This window comes from Coregonus lavaretus (assembly GCF_964263955.1).
Source record: "Coregonus lavaretus genome assembly, contig: HAP1_SCAFFOLD_1516, whole genome shotgun sequence".
Lineage (NCBI taxonomy): Eukaryota > Metazoa > Chordata > Actinopteri > Salmoniformes > Salmonidae > Coregonus > Coregonus lavaretus.
Window position 1 is genome coordinate 12,724 of NW_028156624.1, and position 27,450 is coordinate 40,173.

The following is a 27,450-nucleotide window of genomic DNA, read 5'->3' on the forward strand; positions in this document are numbered from 1 at the left end:
CAGTGATGTACTAGGCTGTCCGCACCACCCTCTGTAGCACTTTGCGGTCGAGGGCGGTGCATTTGCCATACCAAGCTGTGATGCTCCAGACAAGATGCTCTCGATGGTGCAGCTGTATAACTTTTGAGGATCCGAGGGTCCATGCCAAATCTTTTCAGCCTTCTGAGGGGAAGATGTGCTGTCGTGCCCTCTTTACGACTGTCTGGGTGTGTGTGGACCATGTTAAGTCCTTAGTGTTGTGGACGCCAAGGAACTTGAAGCTCTCGACCCGCTCCACTACAGCCCTGTCGGTGTGGATTGGGGTGTGCTCTCCCCTCTTTCTCCTATATTCCACGATCAGCTCCTTGGTCTTACTGATATTGAGGGAGAGGTTGTTGTCCTGGCACCACACTGACAGGTCTCTGACCTCCTCCCTGTAGGCTGACTCATCGCCATCGGTGATCAGGCCTACCACCGTTGTGCCGTCAGCAAACTTAATGATGGTGTTGGAGTCGTGCGTGGCCACGCAGTCGTTGGTGAACAGGGAGTGCAGGAGGGAACAAAGCACACACCCCTGAGGTGCCCCCGTGTTGAGGGTCACCATGGCGGAGGTGTTGTTGCATACCCTCAACACCTAGGGCCGGCCCGTCAGGAAGTCCAGGATCCAGTTGCATCCAATGGTGTTGAACGCTGAGCTGTAGTCTATGAACAGCATTCTCACATAGTTATTTCCCCTCTTGTCCAGGTGGGAGAGGGCAGTGTGAAGTGCAATTGAGATTGCGGATCTATTGGGGTGGTAAGCGAATTGGAGTGGGTCCAGGGTGTCTGGGATGATGGTGTTGATGTGTGTCATAACCAGCCTTTCAAAGGACTTCATAATTACAAATGTGAGTGCTACAGGGCAATAGTTATTTAGGCAGGTTACCTTGGAGCTCTTCGGAACAGGGACGATGGTGGTCAGCTTGAAACCTTTTGGAATTACAGACTGGGACAAGGAGAGATCGAAAATGTCAGTGAAGACCCTAAGTGTTGTCTAATGTGGTTGTAGAGTGACAGGTCTTTTGTGGAGCAGTACTGCTGTGCCACACTCTGGCCGGCTCATGCACTGCTGCTCCTGAAAGGAGCCACACGTTGACTCAGCATGCTCCATCTGGGCTGTGCAGAGGGAACCAATAGAGCAGCAGTTATTGTCACATGACCGTGGCTGAATGTGTGCGGGTGGGGAAAGGAAGGGGAAGCAGTGTGCTCTGGCTCTGGTCTCCCCCCCCCCCCCCCCCCCCTTATTCTCGCTCAGCAACTAAGGCCATCGAGAAAGCAGGTATGAAGCTACTTTGTTGCCTAAACTTTTGCAAGGGCATACTTCTGGATCTTACTTGTATTTGCATGTACTTTTTTGAGTCTTTCAGTGCTTTCCTCTCTGTGTGTGATCCTAGTAGGTTAAGCTTTGTTTTTGTAAAGATGTAGTTTACGGATTTGAAAGTTGGGTTCTGGTAGTACAGCATCATTTGTAGAAGTACTAAACATGGATTAGAGAAGTACTTGTGGTTTTTAAAGTTTTGTGAAAACTAAACTTGTGCTAAGTAGGCACAAGTTCTGCAATTGAGATACTGAACTGTGCTGAAATGTAATTCACTGGTATGTCAAATGGGATTGTCCTGATTCGGGTGATATTTCTCAGCTTGCCAGGTACTACCCTAGAAGAGCTGTGAGGCAGATTCTGAGAGATCTACGGTGAAAAAGGAGCACCTGCTGCCCCAGATCCAGAGGGACTGGTGAGTTCTACCTATGCTATAAACACTGTCACATTGGCCTCATTTACAACTACCACTCGTCCACTTAAAAGTGTGTGAATGTGATTAATGTAGCATCTTATTTGATGGGACTAACAGCTGTAATCTTCCAGGTGAAACTGTTGACATTGGTGTGGAGAGGCCAGAGGATTCCTCCTGGACAGCCATGGAGAGTAGAGGAGTCAGTCAGGAATTAGAGGCAGGGAAAAGACACCCTAATGTGAACCATGCCTCAAACAAAAGAGATCTCAGAAGAATTGTTGACTTGCATAAAGCTGGAAAGGGTTACAAAAGTATCTCTAAATGCCTTGATGTTCATCAGTCCACGGTAAGACAAATTGTCTATAAATGGAGAAAGTTCAGCACTGTTGCTACTCTCCCTAGGGGTGGCCGTCCTGCAAAGATGACTGCAAGAGCACTGCGCAGAACGCTCAATGAGGTTTAGAAGAATCCTAGAGTGTCAGCTAAAGATTTACAGAAATCTCTGGAACATGCTAACATCTCTGTTGACGAGTCTACGATATGTAAAACAGTAAACAAGAATGGTGTTCATGGGAGGACACCACGGAAGAAGCTACTGCTGTCCAAAAAAAACATTGCTGCACATCTGAAGTTCGCAAAACAGCACCTGGAAGTTCCACAGCGCTACTGGCAAAATATTCTGTCGACAGATTAAACTAAAGTTGAGTTGTTTTGAAGGAACACACAACACTATGTATGGAGAAAAAATGCACAGCACACCAACAACAAAACCTCATCCCAACTGTAAAGTATGGTGGAGGGAGCATCATGGTTTGGGGCTGCTTTGCTGCCTCAGGACATGGACAGCTTGCTATCATCGACGGAAAAATGAATTCCCAAGTTTATCAAGACATTTTGCAGGAGAATGTAAGGCTATCTGTCCGCCAATTGAAGCTCAACAGAAGTTGGGTGATGCAACAGGACAACGACCCAAAACACAGAAGTAAATGAACAACAGAATGGCTTCAACAGAAGGAAATACGCCTTCTGGAGTGGCCCAGTCAGAGTCCTGACTTCAACCTGATTGAGATGCTGTGGCATGACCTCAAGAGAGCAGTTCACACCAGACATCCCAAGAATATTGCTGAGCTGAAACAGTTTTGTAAAGAGGAATGGTCAAAAATCCGCAACTACAGAAAACGTTTGGTTGAGGTTATTGCTGCCACAAGAGGGTCACAACTAGTTATTAAATCCAAGGGTTCACATACTTTTTCCACCCTGCACTGTGAATGTTTACACGGTGTGTTCAATAAAGACATGAAAACATATAATTGTTTGCGTGTGATTAGTTTAAGCAGACTGTGTTTGTGTATTGTTGTGATTTAGATGAAGATCAGATAAAATGTTATGACTAATTTATGCAGAAATCCAGGTAATTCCAAAGGGTTCACATACTTTTTCTTGCCAATGGATGTGTTATGCAGGGGACCTTCATGGAGTGCTGAACGTATGGCAGCATCTCTCACTGTTTCCACAGTGGCTGTGCCTCAGTCATCAAGGCCCAGAGCTTCTGTCCCCACTGTGGGGAGGATGCCACCTGGGCCCAGGAAGTCACTGTTCCCAAGCCTGTTACTGTCCCCAAACCTGAGCCCGTACTTCCTCCTGTGTCAGCTGTTTCCCCTGTGGCCCCTGTTCCTGCTGTGTCCACCAGGCCCCTCATTCACAGGGCTAAGAAGACCACAGAGCTTGAGAGGACGCTGGACACCTACCCAACAACAGGTAGTTCAGACTTTACTCTTCCATTCTCAATTTACTTCCCTCTATCCTAATCTGTGTCTCTTTCTCTCTGCATTAGTGCTACCATTGATAATGTGCTTGGGCATTTAGAGGGAGCCTTTAGGTGATGGAGAGGAACCAGCTAAAACGTCACTGGAGAGCATCCTGATGGCCCTGGATGAGGAAAAGTAAGTTTACAATTTAGCTATTTTTAAAGTCATTACTTATTAGACTTTTAGTAGTTTGGATAAGATAATATAATGAACACATAGTAGGTCCATAGTCATTACTGTTTCATGTCAATTATGATTGTAATAGGCACTCTTACAGATGTTGCTGCTGCATACCAAGTGATGTAGCTAGATTTCTCTTTTTGGTATCTAGTATGAGGCCAAAGAAAGTGAAATATCACACGAAGCAACTGTACATCTCTGCCCATCATGGGGAGCTCCAGAAAGTCATCCATCTGCTGGGTAAGAACATGCCACATCTCTCCAGATGTATTTTGTAAGCAGAGTTCGTTCCTACATGGAGCCACCTCTTCTAATATTTTAACATTAATGAAAAGGTAAACAACTTATTGATTTTATTTTATTTTCACACCTGGAAATTATATGATACGATATACTTTATTGTCCCCGAGGGGAAAGTTGTCAACATGACTCAAAGGGTAATTTACTTATTTGTTCCAGTGGATGGAAAAGACCCAAACTACCTGATGGACAATCAGAACAAAAGGACCGCTCTACATGCTGCAGCAGATGAAGGACACCAGGAGATCTGTCACATGCTTGTCCAGGTGAGGAGATGTACTCTGACATATAGCAGGTATTGCCTATCTCTTCACAATATAATCACTTGGCATACAAGTGTAGCAGATGACTAAGCTAGCAGCTCTGCTGCATTCCTTCAGAGATTTGAAGTACTGTCCCTCACACCAAGAAAATGTATTTGCTTTTCTGGGTCAATATTGACAGTGCTTCTTGAGTACGTTGTGTTTACTGTGCAGAGGGTTGTGAGTGTTGGACGGGACATAACTTTCACTCTATTATACTGTGCAAGCATACAGGTGTGAAAGGTTTCTTATTCCCTATCTCGCTTAGGCTGGAGCTAACCTGGACATGTTTGATGAGGAGCAGAGAACCCCCCTGATGGACGCCTGTGACAACAACCATCTGGACACGGTCAAGTACCTGCTGAGGGCCGGGTCAGCGGTCAGCTATAAGGTCAGTGCGTGGAGTTCATTGATCACCCCATAGATAGGCCATGATCTTCTGTCAACCCCACCAGCTGTGTTACCGTTCATAGGATAAGACTTTCGCTAAATGAGCTGGACCTCTGGTGTACTGTAAAGTGATCAAGCTGTTTTATGTCCATGACACGTTCATGTCTTAAACTATTAACCACATACTGTAGCAGCTCAAGGTCAGTGTTTTGGGCCTCCCGAGTGGCGCACAATTGGCCCAGCGTCGTCCGGGTTAGGGGAGGGTTTGGCCGGCCGGGATTTCCTTGTCCCATCGCGCTCTAGCGACTCCTTGTGGCGGGCTGGGCGCCTGCAAGCTGAATTCGGTTGCCAGCTGGATGGTGTTTCCTCCGACACGTTGGTGTGGCTGGCTTCCGGGATAAGCGAGCAGTGTGTCAAGAAGCAGTGCGGCTTGGTATGGTCGTGTTTCGGAGGCATGGCTCTCAAACTTCGCCTCTCCCAAGTCCGTAGCAATGGGACAAGACAGCGATGGGATCAGACTGTTACTACCAATTGGATATCACAAAAAGGGGTAAAACTACAACATCAACAAAAAAGGTAGGTGTTTCTTTAAATAGCCATGAACAAAACCAGTGAAAAACATTTTGATCTTCATCTCCTCTCAGGGTATCAAGGGCTCCACTTGTCTGCATTTGGCAGCTAAACTGGGACATTACTCCATCGTGGATAATCTCCTGTCCAAGGAATCCAAACAGGTCAACTGTCAGGTAGTTACCCATCCATGCTCTGCTCCTTCTTCTATTAACAGGTCCAGTTGAAATGTTAACAGCTTCATTGAAATCGTCTAGCCATAATTCACGCGTACTATCAGCTAGACTTTAGGAGGGTGAGTTGGCGGTCAGTGTTGTTGGAAGACAGCCCAGTTTAACAGTCTGCCTATTAGGATGTTCAATATGTTGTGGGTAATATTAAATGGATTGTAAAACTCTTGACCTTAAGGGGAAAGATAGAGACTGAAATTGCTCCTCACTGTTGTCATGATTCCAGGTGATTTATCATGTTTTGCCTTGCATTTGTATGCCTGATTTTGTTTAATTTGAGGCACCTAGGAAAACATTGTGTTTTGAAGCTAATTTCCTGCAATTCTTTGTAGTTTAACAAAACTCATGACATCTTTTAGTTAGGCTATTTAATGATAATAATTATAAATATACAGTGCCTTCAGAAAGTATTCATACCCCTTGACTTATTCCACATTTTGTTGTGTTACAGCCTGAATTCAAAATGGATTCAAAATATTTTTTATCTCACCCATCTACACACAATACCTCATAATGACAAAGTGAAAACATGTTTTTAGAAATACAATTTTAGCAAATTTATTGAAAATGAAATATAGAAATATCTACTCCTGAAGTCAATACTTTGTAGAAGCAGCGATTACAACTGTGAGTCATTCTAAGAGCTTTCCACACCTGAATTGTGCAACATTTTCCCATTATTATTTTCAAAATTCTTCAAGCTCTGTTGTTGGTTGTTGATCATTGCTAGACAACCATTTTTAGGTCTTGCCATAGATAGTCAAAACTGCAACTCAGCCATTCAGGAACATTCACTGTCTTCTTGGTAAGCAACTCCAGTGTAGATTTGGCCTTGTGTTGTAGGTTATCCTGCTGAAAGGTAAATTATTCTCCCATTGTCTGACCATTGTTAGACCACTCCTGAGTGGCGCAGTGGTCTAAGGCACTGCATCGCAGTGTTAACTGTGCCACTAGAGATCCTGGTTCGAATCCAGGCTCTGTCGCAGCCGGCCGCGACCGGGAGACTCATGGGCGGCGCACAATTGGCCCAGCGTCGTCCAGGGTAGGGGAGGGAATGGCCGGCAGGGATGTAGCTCAGTTGATAGAGCATGGCGTTTGCAACGCCAGGGTTGTGGGTTTGATTCCCACGGGGGGCCAGTATAAAAAAAAGATGTATTCACTAACTGTAAGTCGCTCTGGATAAGAGCGTCTGCTAAATGACTAAAATGTAAATGTAATGTAAATGAAAGCAGACTAAACCCTGTTTTCCTCTAGGATTTTGCCTGTGCTTAGCTCCTTTCAGTTTTATTTTTTATCCTGAAAAACTCCCCAGTCCTTAGCTATTACAAGCATACCCATAACATGTTGCAGCCACCACTATGCTTGAAAATATGGAGAGTGGTACTCAGTATTGGATTTGCCCCAAACATAACACTTTGTATTCAGGTCAAAAAGTGAATGGCTTTACCACATTTTTTGCATTATTACTTTAGTGCCTTGTTGCAAACAGGATTCATGTTTTGGAATATTTATATTCTGTACAGGCTTCTTTCTATTCACTGTCAATTAGGTGGAGTAACTACAATGTTGTTGATCCATTCTCAGTTTTCTCCTATCACAGCCATTAAACTCTGTAACTGTTTTAAAGTCACCATTGGTCTCATGGTGAAATCCCTGAGTGGTTTCCTTCCTCTCGGGCAACTGAGTTAGGAAGCATGCCTGTATCTTTGTAGTGACTGGGTGTATTGATACACCATACAAAGTGTCATTAATAACTTCACCATGCTCAAAGGGATATTCAATGTCTGCTTTATTTAAATGTTTTACCCATCTACCAATAGGTGGTCTTCTTTGCGAGGCATTGAAAAACCTCCCTGGTCTTTGTGGTTGAATCTGTGTTTGAAATGCACTGCTCGACTGAGGGACCTTACAGATAATTGTATGTGTGGGGTACAGAGATGAGGTAGTCATTCAAAAATCATGTTAAACACTATTATTGCAAACCAGAGTGAGTCCATGCAACTTCTGTGACTTGTTCAGAATAATTTTACTCCTGAACTTATTTAGGCTTGCCATAACAAAGGGGTTGAATACTTATTGACGCAAGACATTTCAGCCTGTAACACAACAAAATGTGGAAAAAGTCAAGGGGTGTGAATACTTTCTGAAGGTACTGTAGCTGCAGCAGCAATGAACGGGGTTCACAGGATGTCAAAAAGGACACAAGATCAGTTCGATAACAAAGTAAGCACTCTATCATGTAGGAACTATCTTCCTTTATGTGCAATCATGAGTCTAAATACAAAATCTGAGTGAATCTCGTATGGTTCATGAGGAGAAGATAATTTTGAGCATTAGCATTACAGATGCAAAAGAATGAGTTGTTAATAGTTTAGAAATTCCCATGTGCATCAGTCACGTCTTCCTTTGGCATTTTACAGCTTGTATCTATTTACGTGTCGTTTTAGATCGGTATGAACAATCGTGATTTCTTTTTTTACTCCTCAAATAAAGGCTTAAGTTTCATAAAAACATTTCTATTTAGTTTTTATATTATTCAATTTTAGTTTCAGTATTAGGGACAGAAAGTAGCCAATGCATGGGAGGCTAGAAGCTGTTTTTGTGTTTTTTGGGATGTCACTTCTTGCCACTGTGGGGCAGTAATGCATAAGGTGATGGGTCAGGTCATAGGTTAGGTTTAAAGGTAGACTCAGCAAGATTACGTAGAAGCACCAAGTAAACAGTAGTAGTGGGTCAATTTCCGCAAAAAGCAGGGGCCGGTTTCCCAATAGCGATGGAAGTTAGGCTTTTTGTCCTTCGCTTGTTTGTAACAATTGCAAAGACATTGGCAACTTTGTAATTGTAGTCAACTTCGTTCTGAATTTATCAGAGGTCAAAGAGAGATTGATAAACATCTGGATTCTGTGTTTAGCAGAGATCTTCTGTGTATAAAGTGAAGCGGAAGGGCAAAAAAGCATTTAACAACGCACTTTGCTGTTGTGTTCATCTCAATGGACGGGTTTGAGCGGATCACTTTTGTCAAGTCGGTGACCAACAATTGTCACCGCCTTTGCATTCTGAACATGACCAAAAACATGACTGAAACAGGAACCCATTTATGATTTATGTGTACAGTGGATATATACAAATGCATGTGATATTTGAGGCTCTCTGTCACTAATTGATTGTACAATGTACACACTATTATATTATGATTTCAGTTTGTAAGTGTGTAATATGGGGGTTAGATACACGTGAATTTCGACGTTTTATAAAAACTGCCATGTTGATCTGAGCCTTGCTGTTAGAAAAACACATTAGCATCCGAACTTTCAGCTGTCACAGATGCATCTCCCCCGACGTCACTCCTCGACTTTCTTCTACAGTCGGTTGCTTTAGCTAGGGCCCTATAAAATATTTTTTCCCCCAACATTTTGTTTTCTCCGTTTTGTTTTTCCAGGTTTCCGTTTCCCCCTGTTTTTCCAGGTTTCTGTTTCCCCCTGTTTTTCCAGGTTTTCGCTCACAAAATCACACATTGAATAAAAAAATTATTGGATGTTCTAATTCGACAACAATGTTTAAACTACAGTTGAAGTCGGAAGTTTACATACACTTAGGTTGGGGTCATTAAAACTTGTTTTTCAACCACTCCACACATTTCTTGTTACAAACTATAGTTTTGGCAAGTCGGTTACTTTGTGCATGACACAAGTAATTTTTCCAACAATTGTTTACAGACATATTATTTCACTTATAATTCACTGTATCACAATTCCAGTGGGTCAGAAGTTCACATACACTAAGTTGACTGTGCCTTTAAACAGCTTGGAAAATTCCAGAAAATGATTTAATGGCTTTAAAAGCTTCTGATAGGCTAATTGACATCATTTGAGTCAATTGGAGGTGTACCTGTGGATGTATTTCAAGGCCTACCTTCAAACTCAGTGCCTCTTTGCTTGACATCATGGAAAAATCTAAAGAAATCAGCCAAGACCTCAGGAAAAAAATTGTAGACCTTGGGAGCAATTTCCAAACGCCTGAAGGTACCACGTTCATCTGTACAAACAATAGTACGCAAGTATAAACACCATGGGACCACGCAGCCGTCATACCAGCCGGAAGGAGATGCGTTCTGTCTCCTAGAGATGAACGTACTTTGGTGCGAAAAGTGCAAATCAATCCCAGAACAACAGCAAAGGACCTTGTGAAGATGCTGGAGGAAACAGGTACAAAAGTATCAATATCCAGAGTAAAACGAGTCCTATATCGACATAACCTGAAAGGCCGCTCAGCAAGGAAGAAGCCACTGCTCCAAAACCGCCATAAAAAAAGCCAGACTACGGTTTGCAACTGCACATGGGGACAAAGTTTGTACTTTTTTGAGAAAATGTCCTCTGGTCTGATGAAACAAAAATAGAACTGTTTGGCCATAATGACCATCGTTATGTTTGGAGGAAAAAGGGGGAGGCTTGCAAGCCGAAGAACACCATCCCAACCGTGTAGCACGGGGGTGGCAACATCATACTGTGGGGGTGCTTTGCTGCAGGAGGGACTGGTGCACTTCACAAATAGATGGCATCATGAGGAAGGAAAATGATGTGGATATATTGAAGCAACATCTCAAGACATCAGTCAAGAAGTTAAAGCTTGGTCGCAAATGGGTCTTCCAAATGGACAATGACCCCAAGCATACTTCCAAAGTTGTGGCAAAATGGCTTAAGGACAACAAAGTCAAGGTATTGGAGTGGCCATCACAAAGCCCTGACTTCAATCCTATAGAACATTTGAGGGCAGAACTGAAAAAGTGTGTGTGAGCAAGGAGGCCTACAAACCTGACTCAGTTACACCAGCTCTATCAGGAGGAATGGGCCAAAATTCACCCAACTTATTGTGGGAAGCTTGTGGAAGGCTTCCCGAAATGTTTGACCCAAGTTGAACAATTTAAAGGCAATGCTACCAAATACTAATTGAGTGTATGTGAACTTCTGACCCACTGGGAATGTGATGAAAGAAATATTAGCTGAAATAAATCATTCTCTCTACTATTATTCTGACATTTCACAATCTTAAAATAAAGTGGTGATCCTAACTGACCTAAGACAGGGAATTTTTACTAGGATTAAATGTCAGGAATTGTGAAAAACTGAGTTTAAATGTATTTGGCTAAGGTGTATGTAAACTTCCGACTTCAACTGTACATCTTGAGATCATTTTTGAGGTCTGGGAAAAATGGAAGAAATTGTGATTTTGGGATGTAGTCATCCTTTAATGCAAGTGTGCCCCAGGAAGAGACCTTTGTTTGGTTAAGCGGTGTTGCTGTAGCGCTCATGTGATTGCAGAGTTTGCAAAATAAATGGCCACTGGATTGATGCAAATAATCATGATATCATTCTGCCAGGTAAGCATAGGCTACTTTGTAGGTAACATTTAATTGAGATGGGTTTTGGGAAAGCCTTTCCAGCTCTACCAGAAGAAGGTTAGCATTAGCATAATCGTTAAAAGCTACACAACGTTTAGACATACAGTACACACAACGTACACATACACACAGACGGGGCATTCCTGTGCCGTTTCAGAAAGTTCTGAATCACTGATGCATTATGTTTATTAAATTAATGCCTTTTCTAATAAATTCAATACATTTTTGAATATTGTTGAATTTCGTTTTAATGTCTGGATTCCGTGATTCCATCCGCATTCTCTGCAACGCAGATTTTATAGGGCTCTATTTAGCCTTACAACTCAAACGCACCCAATATCTGCGGTGCTGCTTGTGGCAACATCATCTTACTGAATTACATTTTACATTTACATTTAAGTCATTTAGCAGACGCTCTTATCCAGAGCGACTTACAAATTGGTGCGTTCAACTTAATCTACCTTTAAATTATAAAGTAAATCTCAATTTGACCCACCAGATTCACAAGCTTGAAAATCCCATTAGGAATAAAAGCTTGAAAACCCCATTCAATTTTTGCCCCCTAAAAACCTACAACTGAACCGTTAGTTAGTTTTGGAGTCAAATATAATAGTTTCAGTATAGTTTTAGTTTTTCAAACGGGTTTGTTCATTATTTTATTTCAGTTTACTTGTTTTTTTCATGATTAGTTTTAGTTTCAGTTTTAGTTTACTATAATAACCTTGATTGGTTGTGCTTGGTTTCAGGATGACGGTGGGTGGACCCCTATCACCTGGGCTATAGAGTACAAGCACACAGAGCTGGTCCAACTGCTGCTCTCCATAGGGGCTGATGTTAACATCCGAGAAAAGGTCAGTACTGTATAGGATGCATGCTGTTCACCCTACTGTACATCACATCACCTTACCTACCTTCTGTTCTCACACCTCTCACAGCCTGGGGAGGGGAGGCTAGACACAGGCAAGGTTACAGTTCTCACCTAAAAAATATAACAATGTACCTTCAAGATAGCCTTTAGATGTAAGGTTGTCTCTGTGGTGTGGGGAAGGTGTTGCTCCTGGGTATGTTTTTTTTCACGTTGATCTGTGATCCCTGTCCAGGAGGAGAACTTTGGCCTCCACTGGGCAGCCCTGTCTGGCTCCGATGACATCGCTCAGATCCTGCTTGATGCCAGATGTGACCTCCATGCAGTCAACGTCCATGGGGACTCACCTCTACACATCGCTGTCAGGGAGAACCAACTGGAATGTGTGACGTGAGTAGTAAAACAGTCTCCGTTCTCCCAGAGCTGCAGCATGACACCAGGTTGTTCTTGAAAAATATGATTTGTTATCAATAGCCTTATCCCACCTGCTTGGATAAATTGATATATTATCATAAGCGCACTAACCTGCAATGAGACCAGTTTTAGGTATATAGCCTAGATACATTTATGGAAGGAACCTGTCCACACATCATAGATGCACACATCCAGAGACAGTGACTGCGCTAGCCTGCCCAGTGGGTGGCAGTCATGCTGCTGACCATAGCCATGCTGGGGATGTGAGAGAGGGCCTAGCCACATCCAGTATGATGTCTACTCCTCCAGACTGCTTCTGTCCCGAGGAGCAGACGTGAACCTAAGGAACAGAGAGGGGGAGACTCCTCTGGACTGCTGTATATACAACTCCAAGGTGTGGGCGGTCCTGAACACCAATAAGAAGCTGAGAGATGCTAGGAGAAGCAGGGACAGTCATGGAGAGAAGGTCCTTAGCAGGTATAACAGCATGGTGTGTGTTGATTGTTTGTCGTCCTCTCTGTCCTCTTCAGGGACATCTCTCAGGGGTATGAGGCAATCCCCATCACCTGTGTGAACGGCGTGGAGAGTGACTCCTGTCCTGATAACTACAAATACATCCCTGACAGCTGTGTCACCTCCCCAATCAATATAGACAAGGACATCACTCACTTACAGGTGAACCTCCAGTGCTCTGTGAAACACAGTCAAGGTCGAATCCCATCTTGTTCTGCTTCATTAGTTACTGTGGGCCAGAACAAGTGACACACTTACTCTCGATAAGTGTTGTTTAATGAAGATCTCACTCTCCTTCTATTTCAGCATTGCATATGTACAGATGACTGCTCTTCAAACACCTGCATGTGTGCCCAGCTAAGCCTGTGCTGTTGGTATGACAAAGTAAGTACATAACTACATCAAGGCAAAGTTCACATTACAAGGTAAAGTTAATGCTTTCATGTATTTCAAATGGATATTATGGACCATATGTGATGTGTTGTATGACGTGTAAAGTGTGTTGCTTGTGGTTGTTCAGGAGGGGCTTCTGCCTGGTGGTTCAGAATGGATTCTGGTAACTGGGCCTCCCTAACCCACCAGCATCTTATCAATTACTCAATCAATCAATCGCATTTTATTTGTCACATGTGCCGAATACAACAGGTGTATACTTTGGCGTGAAATGCTTACTTACGAACCCTTTCCCAACAATGCAGAGTTAAAAAATAAGAAAATTAGCAAATATAATGTCTACCTTTCTGTTCTACAGTTTCAGCCAACTACTAAAATATTAGTTTCTCTGTACACTCTATGTGTTATCAGTTAGTTGGACTGGATTCATGTCTTCTCTTGTCTGTTTTCAGAACTCGGCTGCAGCTTTATAAAATCCAGAAGATGGGCTGGGGTGTGAGGGCGCTGCAGGATATTCCTCAAGGAACTTTTATTTGCGAGTGAGGCCCTGAATGTTATGGAAGACATTTTATTGAGTATTTGGGAAACTGCCCAACCATAACAATGATAATGTCTTGTTTTTACCGTAGATTCAGAATCAGGAATAACACTTACGATTTATGTATTTTGGTGTACAAATGACATGAGACAATTGTGATGTCATGAACAGATCATGTTAAAACAGAATTTGTAATTTTCTGTTTTTCACTTCATTTCAATGTTGTGATTACACAGATTATATACAGCAGGCTCTCTCTTTATTTTGCAGGTATGTGGGTGAAATCATTACTGATGCGGAGGCAGATGGCAGGGAAAATGACTTGTTCCTTTTCACTCTGGACAATAAGGTGATTTTAAATTACATCTATGAGAATCTCACATTTTTATTGGCCAATGGTGTATTCCGAAGTTGAATGTAATATTGTTACTGTGGCATAATGTTTATACTTTTGTATACCAATGGACGGTGCTGAAGAGCACACCATGCCAATGGTGATATATGTTCCTCTTACAGCGCTCATCTGCTGCATTAGCTTTTAGTTTGCTTGATGGCTATTTGGTATACTAAAGCATATTGAAAAATTTACAATTTCATGACTGTCTGTGCTACCGCCTCACAGGAGGTATCAACATATCAGCCTTTACTAATTGTTTTAATTGAGTGAGTGATTGGAGGCATGGAACTTTACTTTGATTGATGCAATTAATTTTATGATGTTATGTACTGCACTTGCTTTACAGTATGTAGGCCTACTTACATTTTACATTTTAGTCATTTAGCAGACGCTCTTATCCAGAGCGACTTACATTATCTTTTTATTTTTCATACTGGCCCCCCGTGGGAATCGAACCCACAACCCTGGCATTGCAAACGGCAGGCTCTACATCCCTGCCGGCCATTCCCTCCCCTACCCTGGACGACGCTGGGCCAATTGTGCGATTGTAATGCAAGATGTCCTTGAGTACGCTGAAAGGTGTCCACCAAATAAAATGTATTATTATTGTCTTATTATTTATTGCTTCATCTACTGTTTTGCAGGTGGGTGATGTGCACTGTATTGATGCGCGACTCTTTGGCAACATTGGCCGGTTTATAAACCACCTGTGTGAACCTAACCTGCTAGCAGCCCGAGTGTTCACCATGCACCAGGACCTGCGCTTCCCACGCATTGCCTTCTTCTCCAGCAAGCCCATTCAGTCAGGTGATCAGATTGGGTGAGAGGCACAAAATATATAAGACAATAATTGAATAGATGGTGTCTTTTCATGTTGTATTAATGTTGTGCTACAGAATCGATCAAAAAGCTCAATGAAAAGGCTCCAGTACATGAACATGTGCTTTGATGGCTACCCAGTGTTCCCCATTCAGGTTTGATTACGGTGATCACTTCTGGAAGGTCAAGAGCAAGTATTACAACTGCTAATGCTGTTCTCCAAAGTGTAGACACTCATCAGCCGCCATAGCCCATGGAGCTCAGAGCTTAGAGAGGGTGGCCAGCCCCAGCCCCAGCCCAACAGTCAGGTGCCCATTCTGCCCAAACACAATCATAACACCCCCATGCCACCTCTGTCCTCCCTCGACCACCTTGGGGGTCTCTCACTCCCTCTGACCACCACTATGGCTCCTTTTTTAAATGTAGACTGATATGACATGTATTTTTAGTAGATTTGCAGACAGAAATCAAATGCTAAGGGTAGCCTAGCCCTAGACTATACAAAAATGGTCACATTTTCCATGTCTCCTTTTTTATTAAGTGCTCAGTATAGTAATAAAGTACATTTTAAAACATGATTTATTTCTCATATTTGTTGATGGGTATTCCAGTTTACAAGAAGGCTAGGGGTAGCAAATGTCAATTAATGATGGCCTATAGTAGCCTAGGATACTGTCTAGTTTTGTGTTATATTATTTAATAAGCCTAATTCTCTATTTTAACCATAAATAATATGTAGTGTATGTTATCCTAGGGATTGAACAGTTTTGACATCAGCGAGGATGATAGAGATACAGGTAGGCTATTGGCTAGTATTGAATTGGATGCAACCCCCACCCCACCCATTTAGCTGTATAGCACCACACAAGACAATAAGCAGCTGTTCATTTTTGCATATTGAAAAATAACATTATACAAGGCAGATTTCCGCTCAGAGTTTACCAAAGAATAAACATCAGTCATATTCTACTGTAGCCTAGGCTACCCCACCCGGTCATGATAACCCAAAGCTCAGAGCTCCTTGAAAGGGAGGGAGGATGCCCAGGTCCACAACATCTCAGGAGATTGCGGATGCTATTTTTGTCCTTCATGATTTATACATTTGCATTGTTTGATGCGATTTATCAAGCAACTTCCGTGATTATTCTGCTCAGGGAGAAAGAGCGAGAGAGAAGCTGCTTCCCTCTTTCTCCCTGGTGCTATGGATACAGAGACCGTACAGGTGGAGCCTGGCGTCTTTTTAGTCACGTGTGCCGATTCATAAGGAGCAGTGGCTGGAGAAAGTGGTTATATTATACATTGCCAGAGAGCGATTTAGCGGAAGCAGAGGTGCCAACCCTGTGTTTTCTCGTCACACCGTGCCCGAATTAATAGGAAGATTATTGGAACCGATCATATGAGGCACCTCGTTTTCATAAGGAACGTGGGGTAAGGTAATAAAAAAGAAAAACTTAAACCCGCAATGGCAAACCAATCGAGGAGGATACACCAGATAAATGCATCTATTTTATGTGGACCTTAATTGTAAGTGAGCTATGCAGTCATAGCCCGCCTTATGGCATGCGTTATGCGAATGATGCGAATTGTTATTGCTCGACATTTATACATGTTAAACTGGCTGTTTTTAAAGCTTAGCCCAGTGAAAAGGGATAGGCTATAGGCTACATATATGTGGCCATTCAGCCAGAAGAAGACCCATGGACAAATATTTGACATGGAAATATAAACTTTCTCCTTCATGTTTCATATAATTTGAAAATCTGGACTATTGAAAGTAACGAGGCGGTACAACCCAACAGAATATCTGAAGAAAAATACATCATTTTATTTTTGAATGTTTGTTGAATATTCTCTTGAACATTACACACACCGAAAGGAACTCGTGGCTGGAACAACTGTGTGTTGTGATGCTTTTTCTCTATCTTTTATCTAGTCTCAGTTTTGATTTTTTCAGTAAGATCTGTGCGATTGTAGAATGGCTCGCTTCGAAGAGGAACTATCCAACCGGCGTGGAGGGGTCTGTCAAGCGGGCCCACCAAGGGGGGCAGGCCGGCCAGCAGGCCCCCCAAGCGGCCCTAGGGTGTACAAACAATCAATGGCCCAAAGAGCCAGGACAATGGCCATTTACAACCCCATCCCTGTCAAGCAGAGCTGTCTTACTGTCAACCGGTCTCTCTTCATCTTTAGTGAGGATTGTATCATAAGGAAATATGCCAAAAAGATCACTGAATGGCCATATCCTTTGTTGCTTTAAACAACCTAGCCTATTTCTCGTTCCATTATTTTATTATAAGATTATAGGTCTACGTGGTTTTGAATGGCTTGATGTTATTGAGAACAGGGGGCAAGGTTACAGACTATAGGGCATGATTATCTAAGTTAATTTACTGTAGCCAATGAGAAGATATGGCATGGAGGACAACCAGCTGTTGACTGGAGTTTGTAATACAGCATAACCACTCTCAGTAGGCCTATAACCACTCTCTCAGATGAGAGGACCCACTCCAATAGGTTATTGTAGGTGATACTGTTGAGTTTTTTGGCAAGATTCCAGTTTTCTCCAACTTTTGGCATCCTCTCTCTGGTAGGCCTACATGCAGCTAAGTTGCCTAACAAGAACCTGTCAGAGTGGTGTTCCTGATCTGTGGCATAAATCGGATCTATGGCTACAGAACAATTAACACAAAGGTTTTGTTTGTTGTCTTTTTCAACCCGAATGGCAGTGTAGTGAAAATCTTGTCAGCAGGATAATTTGATTGGTTTTGTAAAGCACCATCAATTATAGTTGAGGCCTATACTCATTTTACGTTCTACTTACCTAATGCATTTGATTCCGGTATATGGGCTAAGTAAACAAGCCTGTATGATAGTCTGCCCAAGGGACGGCTGTATCGATCCGTTTGTTTCTCGGACCAAGTCTCTCCTAGCAACGGTTCAGCACAAGCGCTCTCCAAGGTGCTGAATTTACCCATGTGCAAAATGCTGCTCAATAGTAGGCCTAAATGGCAAGCTAGCGGGAAGACACATACAGACAGTCTATTCTGCGTGGGTGTCACATCAAAACAATAATCCATGAGAATAAATGGAAATGAGTTGTGGATTTAGCGTAGTTTACAAAACCAATTGATTTCATTCATGGCAAAATGTATCATTATTGTCCTTTATGTCCCATAAAATGCTAGGTAGAAGTATATATATATTTTTTATGTTGGCAGCCACCTGTTGATATGAGATATTTTATATAATTTGCCAAATGAGGGACATCCTCTGCAGCTTGTGAAACCTGTGCATCAGTGGAGGCTGCTGAGGGGAGAACAGCTCATAAGAATGGTAGGAAAGGAGCAAATGGAATGGCATCAAACACCTTGAAACCATGCTTTTGATGTATTTGATACCATTCCACTGATTCCACTCCAGTCATTACCATGAGCCCGTTCTCCCCAATGAAGGTGCCACCAACCTCCTGTGCTGTGCATAGGCCTCCTAGAGAAACAGTCAACCCTGAAGCACTATTTCATGAGATTGGGATAATGAACCTGTGAGGTATTGCAATTCATTTACATTCATTTGTGTAATGGCATCCATTACTTACATAACTGCTTGGTTAACTCTGGTGCTGAGTAAACACTTCTCAACTTTTAGCTTACCTGTGCATTTCCAAGCCACATGCACAGTATTTTTCTCCCTTGAGTTAGATTATAGGTTCATGGGAGCCATTGTAGCAAGAAAGTCCTGCCCTAGGCCAGTGAATGATGTTTTTTTATCTGTTGATGTACTGTACCCCATTGCCTGAGGTGAGATGCTAGTCCTCTGTGCACCACAGTCTCCTGAGGAGATAGCCTCCATAAACAACCATGCGATGACATGGATAGCAGCAACTGAGACATCATGTAAGTCAGCAACTGACAAATCACTCAGTTCCCTCAGTCACACATGTTTAGTGTCGTGACACTGAGATCCAGTTCAACTGAAAATGACGTTTTGGTACTCTCTTAGAAAAAAGGTGCTATCTAGTAGGGTTGCACGATATTGGAAATAACTGACATTGCGATATTTTGTTTTTCTGCGATATATATTGCGATATGAAAAAATACAGGATGTATGTATGATCCTCTGGGAAAAATGCAGTTTGCAAACAGCGACTTTTCAGGTGGAAGTCCTCATTAATAAAGTGTACGGTCAGACTTATGTAGGGCTCCGTTGTCCGGCTGGACCACAAGTCCGTTGTTGCTGTATAATATTCCACTTGTGACAGCTCTGTTTCAACTTGTGCCATGCATTTCTCGTAAACTCTGGGATGGCAACTTTAGAAAAATAGTTGCGTGATGGCATTACATACCGCGTGTCAAGCGACCGGATCATGTTTTTAAAACCCTCTTTGGTAACCGTGTTATTTGGTGCCATGTCTTTGGCGACGTGAAATGTTATTGAATCTGTGATTTCTCTCTGCCGTTTGGAACCTTTCTCGTATGGTGTAATAGTGGCAAAGGCATCTGAAATAGATGTTTGCTTTGGAGGGCATTGAGATGCTTTGCACTCGTCATACGAAGATTTGTGGTGCCGCCTTAAATGATCGAACAAATTGGTCGTGTTGCCTCGTGTTGTGGCAACAATTGCAAGGCACTCTCGACAAAGTACCTGTTTTTGGTCAACATCATCCTGTCTGTAGCCGAAATATTTCTATATAATTGACGATTCATTTCTTTTTGCAACCAAATTCTCAATTTCGGTCTTTTTTGCCTGTTCCTCGCTCATCATTTCGTCACGCGCAAGCAGAGCCTGCATGTCAACCACGTGCAGCAACGAACTCCGTGTTTAAAATAATAATAATAATAATAATAAACTGTGTATCCAATAACCCATAAATCGGAGTAAATTACGTTATATCAGACAGATATAATGCTAGTTTAACATTTAAAAAAATATATATATTGTAGACTGATATATGTTTACCTTACTAAATCGCACGTTCTGCGATGTGACTCTTGCAGATGCATACATCGCAATGTCGATGCTGAAACGATATATCGTGCAGCCCTTCTATCTAGAACCAAAAATGATTATTTGGCTGTTCCCATAGGAGAACCCTTTCAAGAACCCTTTTTGGTTCCAGGTAGAACACTTTTGGTTCCAGGTATAACCCTTTTGGGTTCCATGCAGAACCCTTTCCACAGAGGGTTCTACATGGAACCCAAAATAGTTCTACCTAGAACCAAAAAGGGTTCTACCTGGAACCAAAAGGGTTCTCCTATGGGAACAGCCGCAGAACCCTTTTGGAACCCTTTTTTCTAAGAGTGTAGCTTACTGCTGCATATATGCTTTGCCATTATGCTTCAGCTCTTGTATAATTTAGGGTACCTACTGTTGAGGAGCTTTTCAATATGGTAATTGCACAAATATTTCTATCAGGGATGCTTTTCTTTTACTTCCTTTAGGTCCCAGTCTTCTGTTTCCTCCTGCTCCTCCTCCTCCTCCTGCTCCTCCTGCTCCTCCTGCTCCTCCTCCTCCTCTTCCTCCTCCTCCTCCTCCTCCTCCTCCTCCTCATCATCTTCTTCTTCTGTTAGAATGTATTGCAGATGGTAGGTACTGTATGCCTAACGTTACAAAGTATGTTTTTCTTAACTGTCTCACTCCATTTGAATACCTGATCCTGGCCACCATTATAGCCAACTGCATCGTCCTTGCCTTGGAGCAGCACCTACCAGCCGGCGACAAGACACCCATGTCCGAGCGCTTGGTAAGTGACCACCGCATGGGTCACATGTACCATACCAATATTATATCATTTTGGATTATTGGTTAACTACACTCCTCTCTCCAAGTGAAAAATAGGTTTCAGTCATTATATTCTCACATACAGGAATAATATCTATATACAGTACTAGTGTTACAGATTTTAATGACACAACCCATCAGCAGCTTATGAGGAAGAGGAAGGGGAAGGGGGAGGGGAGGGAGGGGGGGATGTTACCCATGTAGGCAGCTGGGGTTTCTCACCAGTTGTTCTCAGTTAGTTAACCAGTATCACACAGAGGTGCCTTTCATGCCCCTGCTTAAAGCCACTTTAGGCTCCCTATTGAACTCTGTTGTTAAGTAGTGCCATTAAAAGGGTAAATTGCTGTGAGCTCCTCCACCCAATCAAATAGACTTAGCTGGTTGGGGCACGCTGGTAATTTTAAGAATGAAATGTCACTCCCTTCAGGCAAAGTGCCTCACTGCTGCACCCACTCTAATTGATCCGCTCCCCCAGATAGACCAAGGCTCTGTCTGACATATTGACGTGACTCACTCCATCATGATATTAAGCCATCAAATTGCTTTTGAACTCACATTCAGTTCATAATTGTACAAAAAAATCACATTATAAACTAATGATGATGGATATCAATGGTCACTTACATTATCAGCCTCTCTTGTCTTAACAGGATGACACAGAGCCCTATTTTATTGGAATATTTTGTTTTGAAGCTGGCATTAAGATCATCGCCCTTGGCTTTGCGTTTCACAAAGGCTCCTATCTCCGGAATGGCTGGAATGTAATGGACTTTGTGGTGGTGCTAACAGGGTGAGTACTGAGCTAATGGCTCATGCTAAATGTTCATGCTGCTTTAAAATGACAGACCTGATCCTCAGTGGATTAATGAGAAAGCACAATGTTAATGTGTGTGGTGTGTGTTGTGTGTGTGTTTCAATTTACATGTCTTATGCTCATGATGGATCGTGATGCACTGGAGACACTGGGAATGGCGGAACTCCGTTGGATAGATCATCCTCTTCTTTTAGACATAACTGTATGATTGCATATATATGCAGTTATAAAACAAATATTGTCTGGAATAGATATTCAGGGAAACAATACAGGATGCTATGGTAAACAATACCATAGAAAGAAGAGGGCCACAAAAGTAGAAGTGCTTGCACTGAGAGAGGAGTAGAGGAGCTAGAATATCAGTGAGACAATAGGAGTGGAACTACGGGTGGCAGAGGAGCATAAGGTAACTACTGTAGGCTTTCAGTGAGGGACCATGAGGGGAAGGATGAAGGGGAGGAGGAGGGAGTGGAGCGAGTGGAGGAGGGGTAATGACGAGGATGCTGTTACGCTGGAGAGAGTCCCAGGGGAGTTGCTAGCGTCACCAGGGAGTGTCCTGGCTTGCTGTACCTATTGGCTCTGAGATTTATTTGGCCCATCTATTGGGGCTTACATCAGCTTTGACACCTAATTGCAATAAACCGATTCTCTGGAAGCCCTACTCCACCCACTTGGAAGTCAATCTCAGTGTTCCAACCTTTTGTTCTTGCTCAGTGAACGTAGGGGGAACCAGCCAATGGCAATGTAATAAGCCCAATTCCTGGAACTGGTCTTGTTTCAGAGTAACCATCACACAAAGCCTTGTGTGTGTGAGAGCTGTAGAGACAAAGGTAGCGAGCGGTCTGTCTGTCAATACAGTGTGTTGTTAGGGCTATTGACAGCTTGTCACAGACTCTACATGGACCTGCCACAATCACTGAACACACAGGGCATCAGTCTGCTCTGATTCCATATTCTCTGCCGCTACTTGTGGATAGGGCTGACTGGGGAGGGAGGAGGGGAGTCAAGGCTGATTTAAATTGGGACAGAGCAGCCTGACATAATAACCATAACTGAAGGGCTGTGGTGGATGAGGCCATTACAGGAGCAGTCTGGCCCTGTTATCAGTGCCATGCTACAGTGAGTGATTGACCCATGTTGTCAGTCTCTGACAGCTATTGGATCACCATGTGCTGCATGCACACCAAAGCGCTGCCCGCTATCCCTATGGCTGTAACTACAGGGTGTGCCTAGCAGGAAACTAATCGCCATAGTAATTACCATTGCTGACTCATTGATTATTAATGAAACCCATTCTTACCATTCCCGGGGATATGCATACTTGAAGCAGGTATAAAGTCAATATCAAGGAATCCATACATTTCAGATCAGCTACAGCTGATATGTTAATGATAATGCTTGAAGTGTCTGACTACCTTAAAAGTAAAAGCAGTGATTGTGTACCATAACGTTAGGTGTGAATTTTCAATTTTTTAACAGTATTATGTACAAAAAGTGTTCCGTTAATGGTGATGAATTTATTAAGAAGATTAAGATCTTGCACATGTTTGGCCCCAAGACATATGTGGTCCATGTTTAATGTGCTGGTGCTGGTGGTAATCAGATATGGGGGTCTGCGAATGAAAGGGCTTGTATTGAGCTCCCACAGGCAGGGCCAGCCCTTTAAATAAAATCAAATCAAATTTTCCAATAAGACGTTGGGTGTTGCTAATAAGAGCATAGAGTGGGGTCTGGAATTATTGGGTCCCTTAATGGAAAAATTATAATATTTTATACTAATACAATTGCTCAAATAAAGAGATTCTGTTTAACAAGTAATTAAAAACAATCTCAAAGATAGGGGTCAAAATTATTGGATCCCCTGTTTTCAATACTCCAGCACCCTCCCCTTGCAAGGATAATGTCACTGAGCCTTTTTCTAAAATGTTTTATGAGATTGGAGAACGCTTTGGGAGGGATCTTAGACCGTTCCTCTATACAGAATCTTTCCAAATCCTTGATATCCTTCGTCTGCACTTATGGACGGACTGCCCTATTCAATTCAAACCACAGGTTTTCAATGGGGTTCAAGAGTGGAGACTGAGATGTGATTGTGCAAAATGTTGATTTTGTGGTAAATTAACAATTTCTTTGTGGATTTTGATGTATGCTCGGGGTTATTGTCTTGCTGGAAGATTCACTTTTCTATTTGAACGGTTATTATGGTGACTGTGGTCATTTGGCTGGCCAATTACCACTATCCGAAATTCCATGACCGTCACAGCCCTACTGTTCACGTCTGTCAGCAAGATAACAGTTGTCACGCTCCAATGTCCACTTCAAGTTATTCACAGTGCTTACCCACTGTCTTTCAGACATCTGGGAAATATTGTGTACAGTGCAGTACTATTTACATTTTAGTCATTTAGCAGACGCTCTTATCCAGAGTGCATACATTCTTTCATACTATACACTACATACAAGAACTAGTCAAAAACACTTCTACACTCAAGACCTAGACATAAAAAGTTACATTAAAAAATTGCTCTAAAAGTTTCTACAATGTCAGAGTTTTTATAATAGCCATTTTACAACTACAGCCATGATAGAGCGGTTCATAAAGCTTCCCAACACATCCAAATGGTACATCACATTTCACTGAGATTTAGTCAATCCAATGACTTCAACCATAAAAGTACACCAGTATTGACAAGAAAAGGTCCATTGAGGATGCAACATAATAGACTCCCCAAGGTCTCTAAACAGAGCAGGATAGAGAAACCAGGAAATTGGTTCAGGAAGTGCAACCGCTGCAAAAAATCTATTTATTTGGCAGGAAAATAGAACAGCCACAATGCAAGATTGTAAAACAGGAACAAAAGAACTTAGACAACTTGAACACAATGATAGCTTAATACTAAATAGCAATGGATGGATTGATGCCACTGTGACTGTCGTCATTTAATAAGTCCGCTGGTAATGTGCCTTGTACAATGGGGCAGATGTTTAAAAAAAAATCATATTGTGAAACAAAAGAGGAGGCAACCAACCACGTCAATTTCCCATCAGATGAGAGAAACCTTATCTTGCTTCTGCTGTTTGTTAGGGCTCGAGACAGCTCATTACAGCTAATTGATTGGGAGAATGCTGGGCAGACAGGTGGGGTTGCAACATCAACAACATTCTACAATCCAACTAACACCAGCACTAACCCCCAACACACTCCGTCTGCAGCTGGGCTGGGAGCACTCTGCTTCAATGCCTCTCCTCCGCTCCTGACTGCATGTGCTGCCATAGAAATAGAATGAATAGAACGGGCATCCCCATTCAAGTCAATGATGGCATAAAAGGTGGACTGGCAGCCAATGCAAGTGTACCCATAGGAGCAAAACAGGAAGTAAAATATGTGCTAAAATATGTGCTGTGATTTGTTGATTCAACTCAACTGACATTACAAAAAATACATTCCATTGCATGAGCTACATCAGTTTACATAATTTGGATGTAGAGCCATGAGTGTACCCATGAGTTGACCAGTCAAATTGCTAGGGTTAGAAGTTCCAAGCCTATTTCTTTATGACGGTTATTTTATTTTCATGACGGTCATTATCCATAACCGTCGGTTACACAGTTATACGGTAATTGTGCCAGCCCTAGTGAATAGTGATGACAGAGGTTGTAGAGAGAGCGAGAGGGGAGCAGAGAGAGGGGCGCAGCAGTGAGCTATAGAGCTGAGGGATGTGGGGTCTGTAGAGAGAGAGAGAGACAGAGAGCGAGACAGAGAGCGAGAGAGAGGGAGGGGAGCAGTGATCTATAGAGCTGAGGGATGTGGGGTCTGTAGAGAGGGAGAGAGAGACAGAGAGCGAGAGAGAGGGAGGGGAGCAGTGAGCTATAGAGCTGAGGGATGTGGGGTCTGTAAAGAGGGAGAGAGAGACAGAGAGCGAGAGAGAGGGAGGGGAGCAGTGAGCTATAGAGCTGAGGGATGTGGGGTCTGTAGAGAGAGAGACAGAGAGCGAGACAGAGAGCGAGAGAGAAGGAGGGGAGCAGTGAGCGATAGAGCTGAGGGATGTGGGGTCTGTAGAGAGAGAGACAGAGAGCGAGACAGAGAGCGAGACAGAGAGCGAGAGAGAGGGAGGGGAGCAGTGAGCTATAGAGCTGAGGGATGTGGGGTCTGTAGAAAGAGAGCGAGACAGAGAGCGAGAGAGAGGGAGGGGAGCAGTGAGCTATAGAGCTGAGGGATGTGGGGTCTGTAGAGAGCGAGACAGAGAGCGAGAGAGAGAGGGAGGGGAGCAGTGAGCTATAGAGCTGAGGGATGTGAGGTCTGTAGAAAGAGACAGAGAGCGAGACAGAGAGCGAGAGAGAGGGAGGGGAGCAGTGAGCAGTAGAGCTGAGGGATGTGGGGTCTCCAGTGTGCTGTGAAAGTCTTAATCAACCTCAGCTCTGCCACACCACCGTCATCCCTTCTGCAATGTTTCTCTATGACGCTCTCAATTAGTAATGCCTCAAATTTATATCCCCATTTTCCTTATTTATAATTCTGCTTCTTCTTCTATTGTTGTGTCAGTGGAAGCTCGGACATATTGTTTGATGGATTCACCACTGGACTATGCTGAGTGTGCTCCTCAGAATTGTCTTGAATGCACACTCTGCCTCTTTTTTGAGAAGAGGGCCTTTCCTGTTTCACAATGCACCTGATTCTGTGTGTTCCCTATTATTGGTTGGTTGAAATGGATTCATGCATTTTAAATCATGTGTTTTGACAGTTAACGATGTGCTTCTTTTTATGTATATACACTAGTAGCAGGAATATTGATATGTGATAAACATTAGAGGTGTGTTTGCTGTGTAAATGATATGTAATTATCAAGGGAGCTTCACTCTCTACAGTCTCCCCTCCTCCAGTACTAACACTAGGAACAGATGTGCTATGGTTGTTCTTCATACTCCCCAACAGTGCCCGCAGTAGTAACAACCAATTCACTTCTAGATACATCATTTAAGGGTTTTGACACATTGTGACGTTGTGCTGAGAATTGAGCAATATCATAAACCTAGCAGGAGATGAGATGGGGATAGGAGATTGGTTCAAGTTCTGTGGTTAGAGCTAATGCAGAACAGGGCCAGATATTCATCAAATGAGCGGTGGGTTTGTAGTGTGAGGATGTGTTCTAATCAGCAAGCCACTCTCCAAAAGAACAGCAATGGAACAAACAGCTGAATTATTAATGGTGTTTGACTGTGTGGAGGAATCAGCCCAGTTAGTTGGAGTGTGCTTTTTATCCACTGTGAAACGGTTAAGCACATGTTTTATAAACCTTTGAATATTACAAAAAATATTGTCAAGTTATATCAAAAGGCTGTAAAGAAATTATAAGCAGTGAAAATCATTTTCTAGATTTGGGAGTAAGTAGTGCAGATGTAGATATACCATCGTAGTTACAATCGTTAGTACTTCTGCAATAGATGACTGACTGGCTCAGTGAAGTTTGAAAAAGGTTGTTGCGCCTTAACCAGTGTCGTGTATTCATGCATGCCAAGTGAAGCCAGGCTTCCTAAAAAAAGTTACCAAGAAAAAAAGGAGAAAAACATATAAAATAATGTATCTTTCGTATCTCTGTGTTTCATAATTTTCCTTCAATTCGCAAGAGGTTGAATGTATCTCACCGGAGAAAGAATCCAAGCGAGCGAAACAGCGCCCCTCTGTCTCTCTATGTGTATGCCATCTACCTGATGCTGTCTGGTCAAAAAGAATATGACACCACTTTAATAAATAGTACCTAACACCATGCGTGGAACAAAGCTGCCTGCCAGTCAAGCACTAGTATTGAATGCAAGGGAAGCCAGCGATCATTTGGCCTCCCTTGATAAAAAAAAATATAAAATAATAGCCAATCAGTGTTGACCTTAACTGTGAATAGTCCTACGCACCCCAAAAAAAGTGTAAAGGGAAGCCAGTTTGGATTTGGCTTCACTCCAATCACATTACATCGAGAGCAATACATAATTAACAGAAA

The 27,450-nt window shown here is 42.7% G+C and overlaps 1 protein-coding gene and 1 pseudogene across 2 annotated transcripts in view; both read left to right on the forward strand.

Annotated features, from left to right (window-relative positions):
- Positions 1–3,208: 3,208 nt before the first annotated feature.
- LOC311126139 (histone-lysine N-methyltransferase EHMT1-like) lies at positions 3,209–15,205 on the forward strand (annotated as a pseudogene). The gene is made up of 16 exons: positions 3,209–3,509; positions 3,618–3,694; positions 3,891–3,979; positions 4,199–4,305; positions 4,610–4,732; positions 5,376–5,477; positions 11,676–11,780; positions 12,030–12,184; positions 12,518–12,685; positions 12,739–12,883; positions 13,028–13,105; positions 13,242–13,277; positions 13,526–13,653; positions 13,923–14,001; positions 14,694–14,869; positions 15,024–15,205. The product of its transcript is annotated as a histone-lysine N-methyltransferase EHMT1-like (transcript).
- A 1,638-nt stretch (positions 15,206–16,843) lies between these two features.
- The window catches only part of LOC311126140 (voltage-dependent N-type calcium channel subunit alpha-1B-like), a gene marked incomplete at both ends in the record, with an annotated part of 83,497 nt that continues 72,890 nt past the window's right edge, over positions 16,844–27,450 (forward strand). Inside the window, 3 exons of the mRNA XM_084200159.1 lie at positions 16,844–17,103; positions 20,500–20,605; positions 21,294–21,433. Coding sequence (XP_084056285.1) covers positions 16,844–17,103; positions 20,500–20,605; positions 21,294–21,433 — 506 coding nt within the window. The remainder of the gene's footprint in view (positions 17,104–20,499; positions 20,606–21,293; positions 21,434–27,450) is intronic.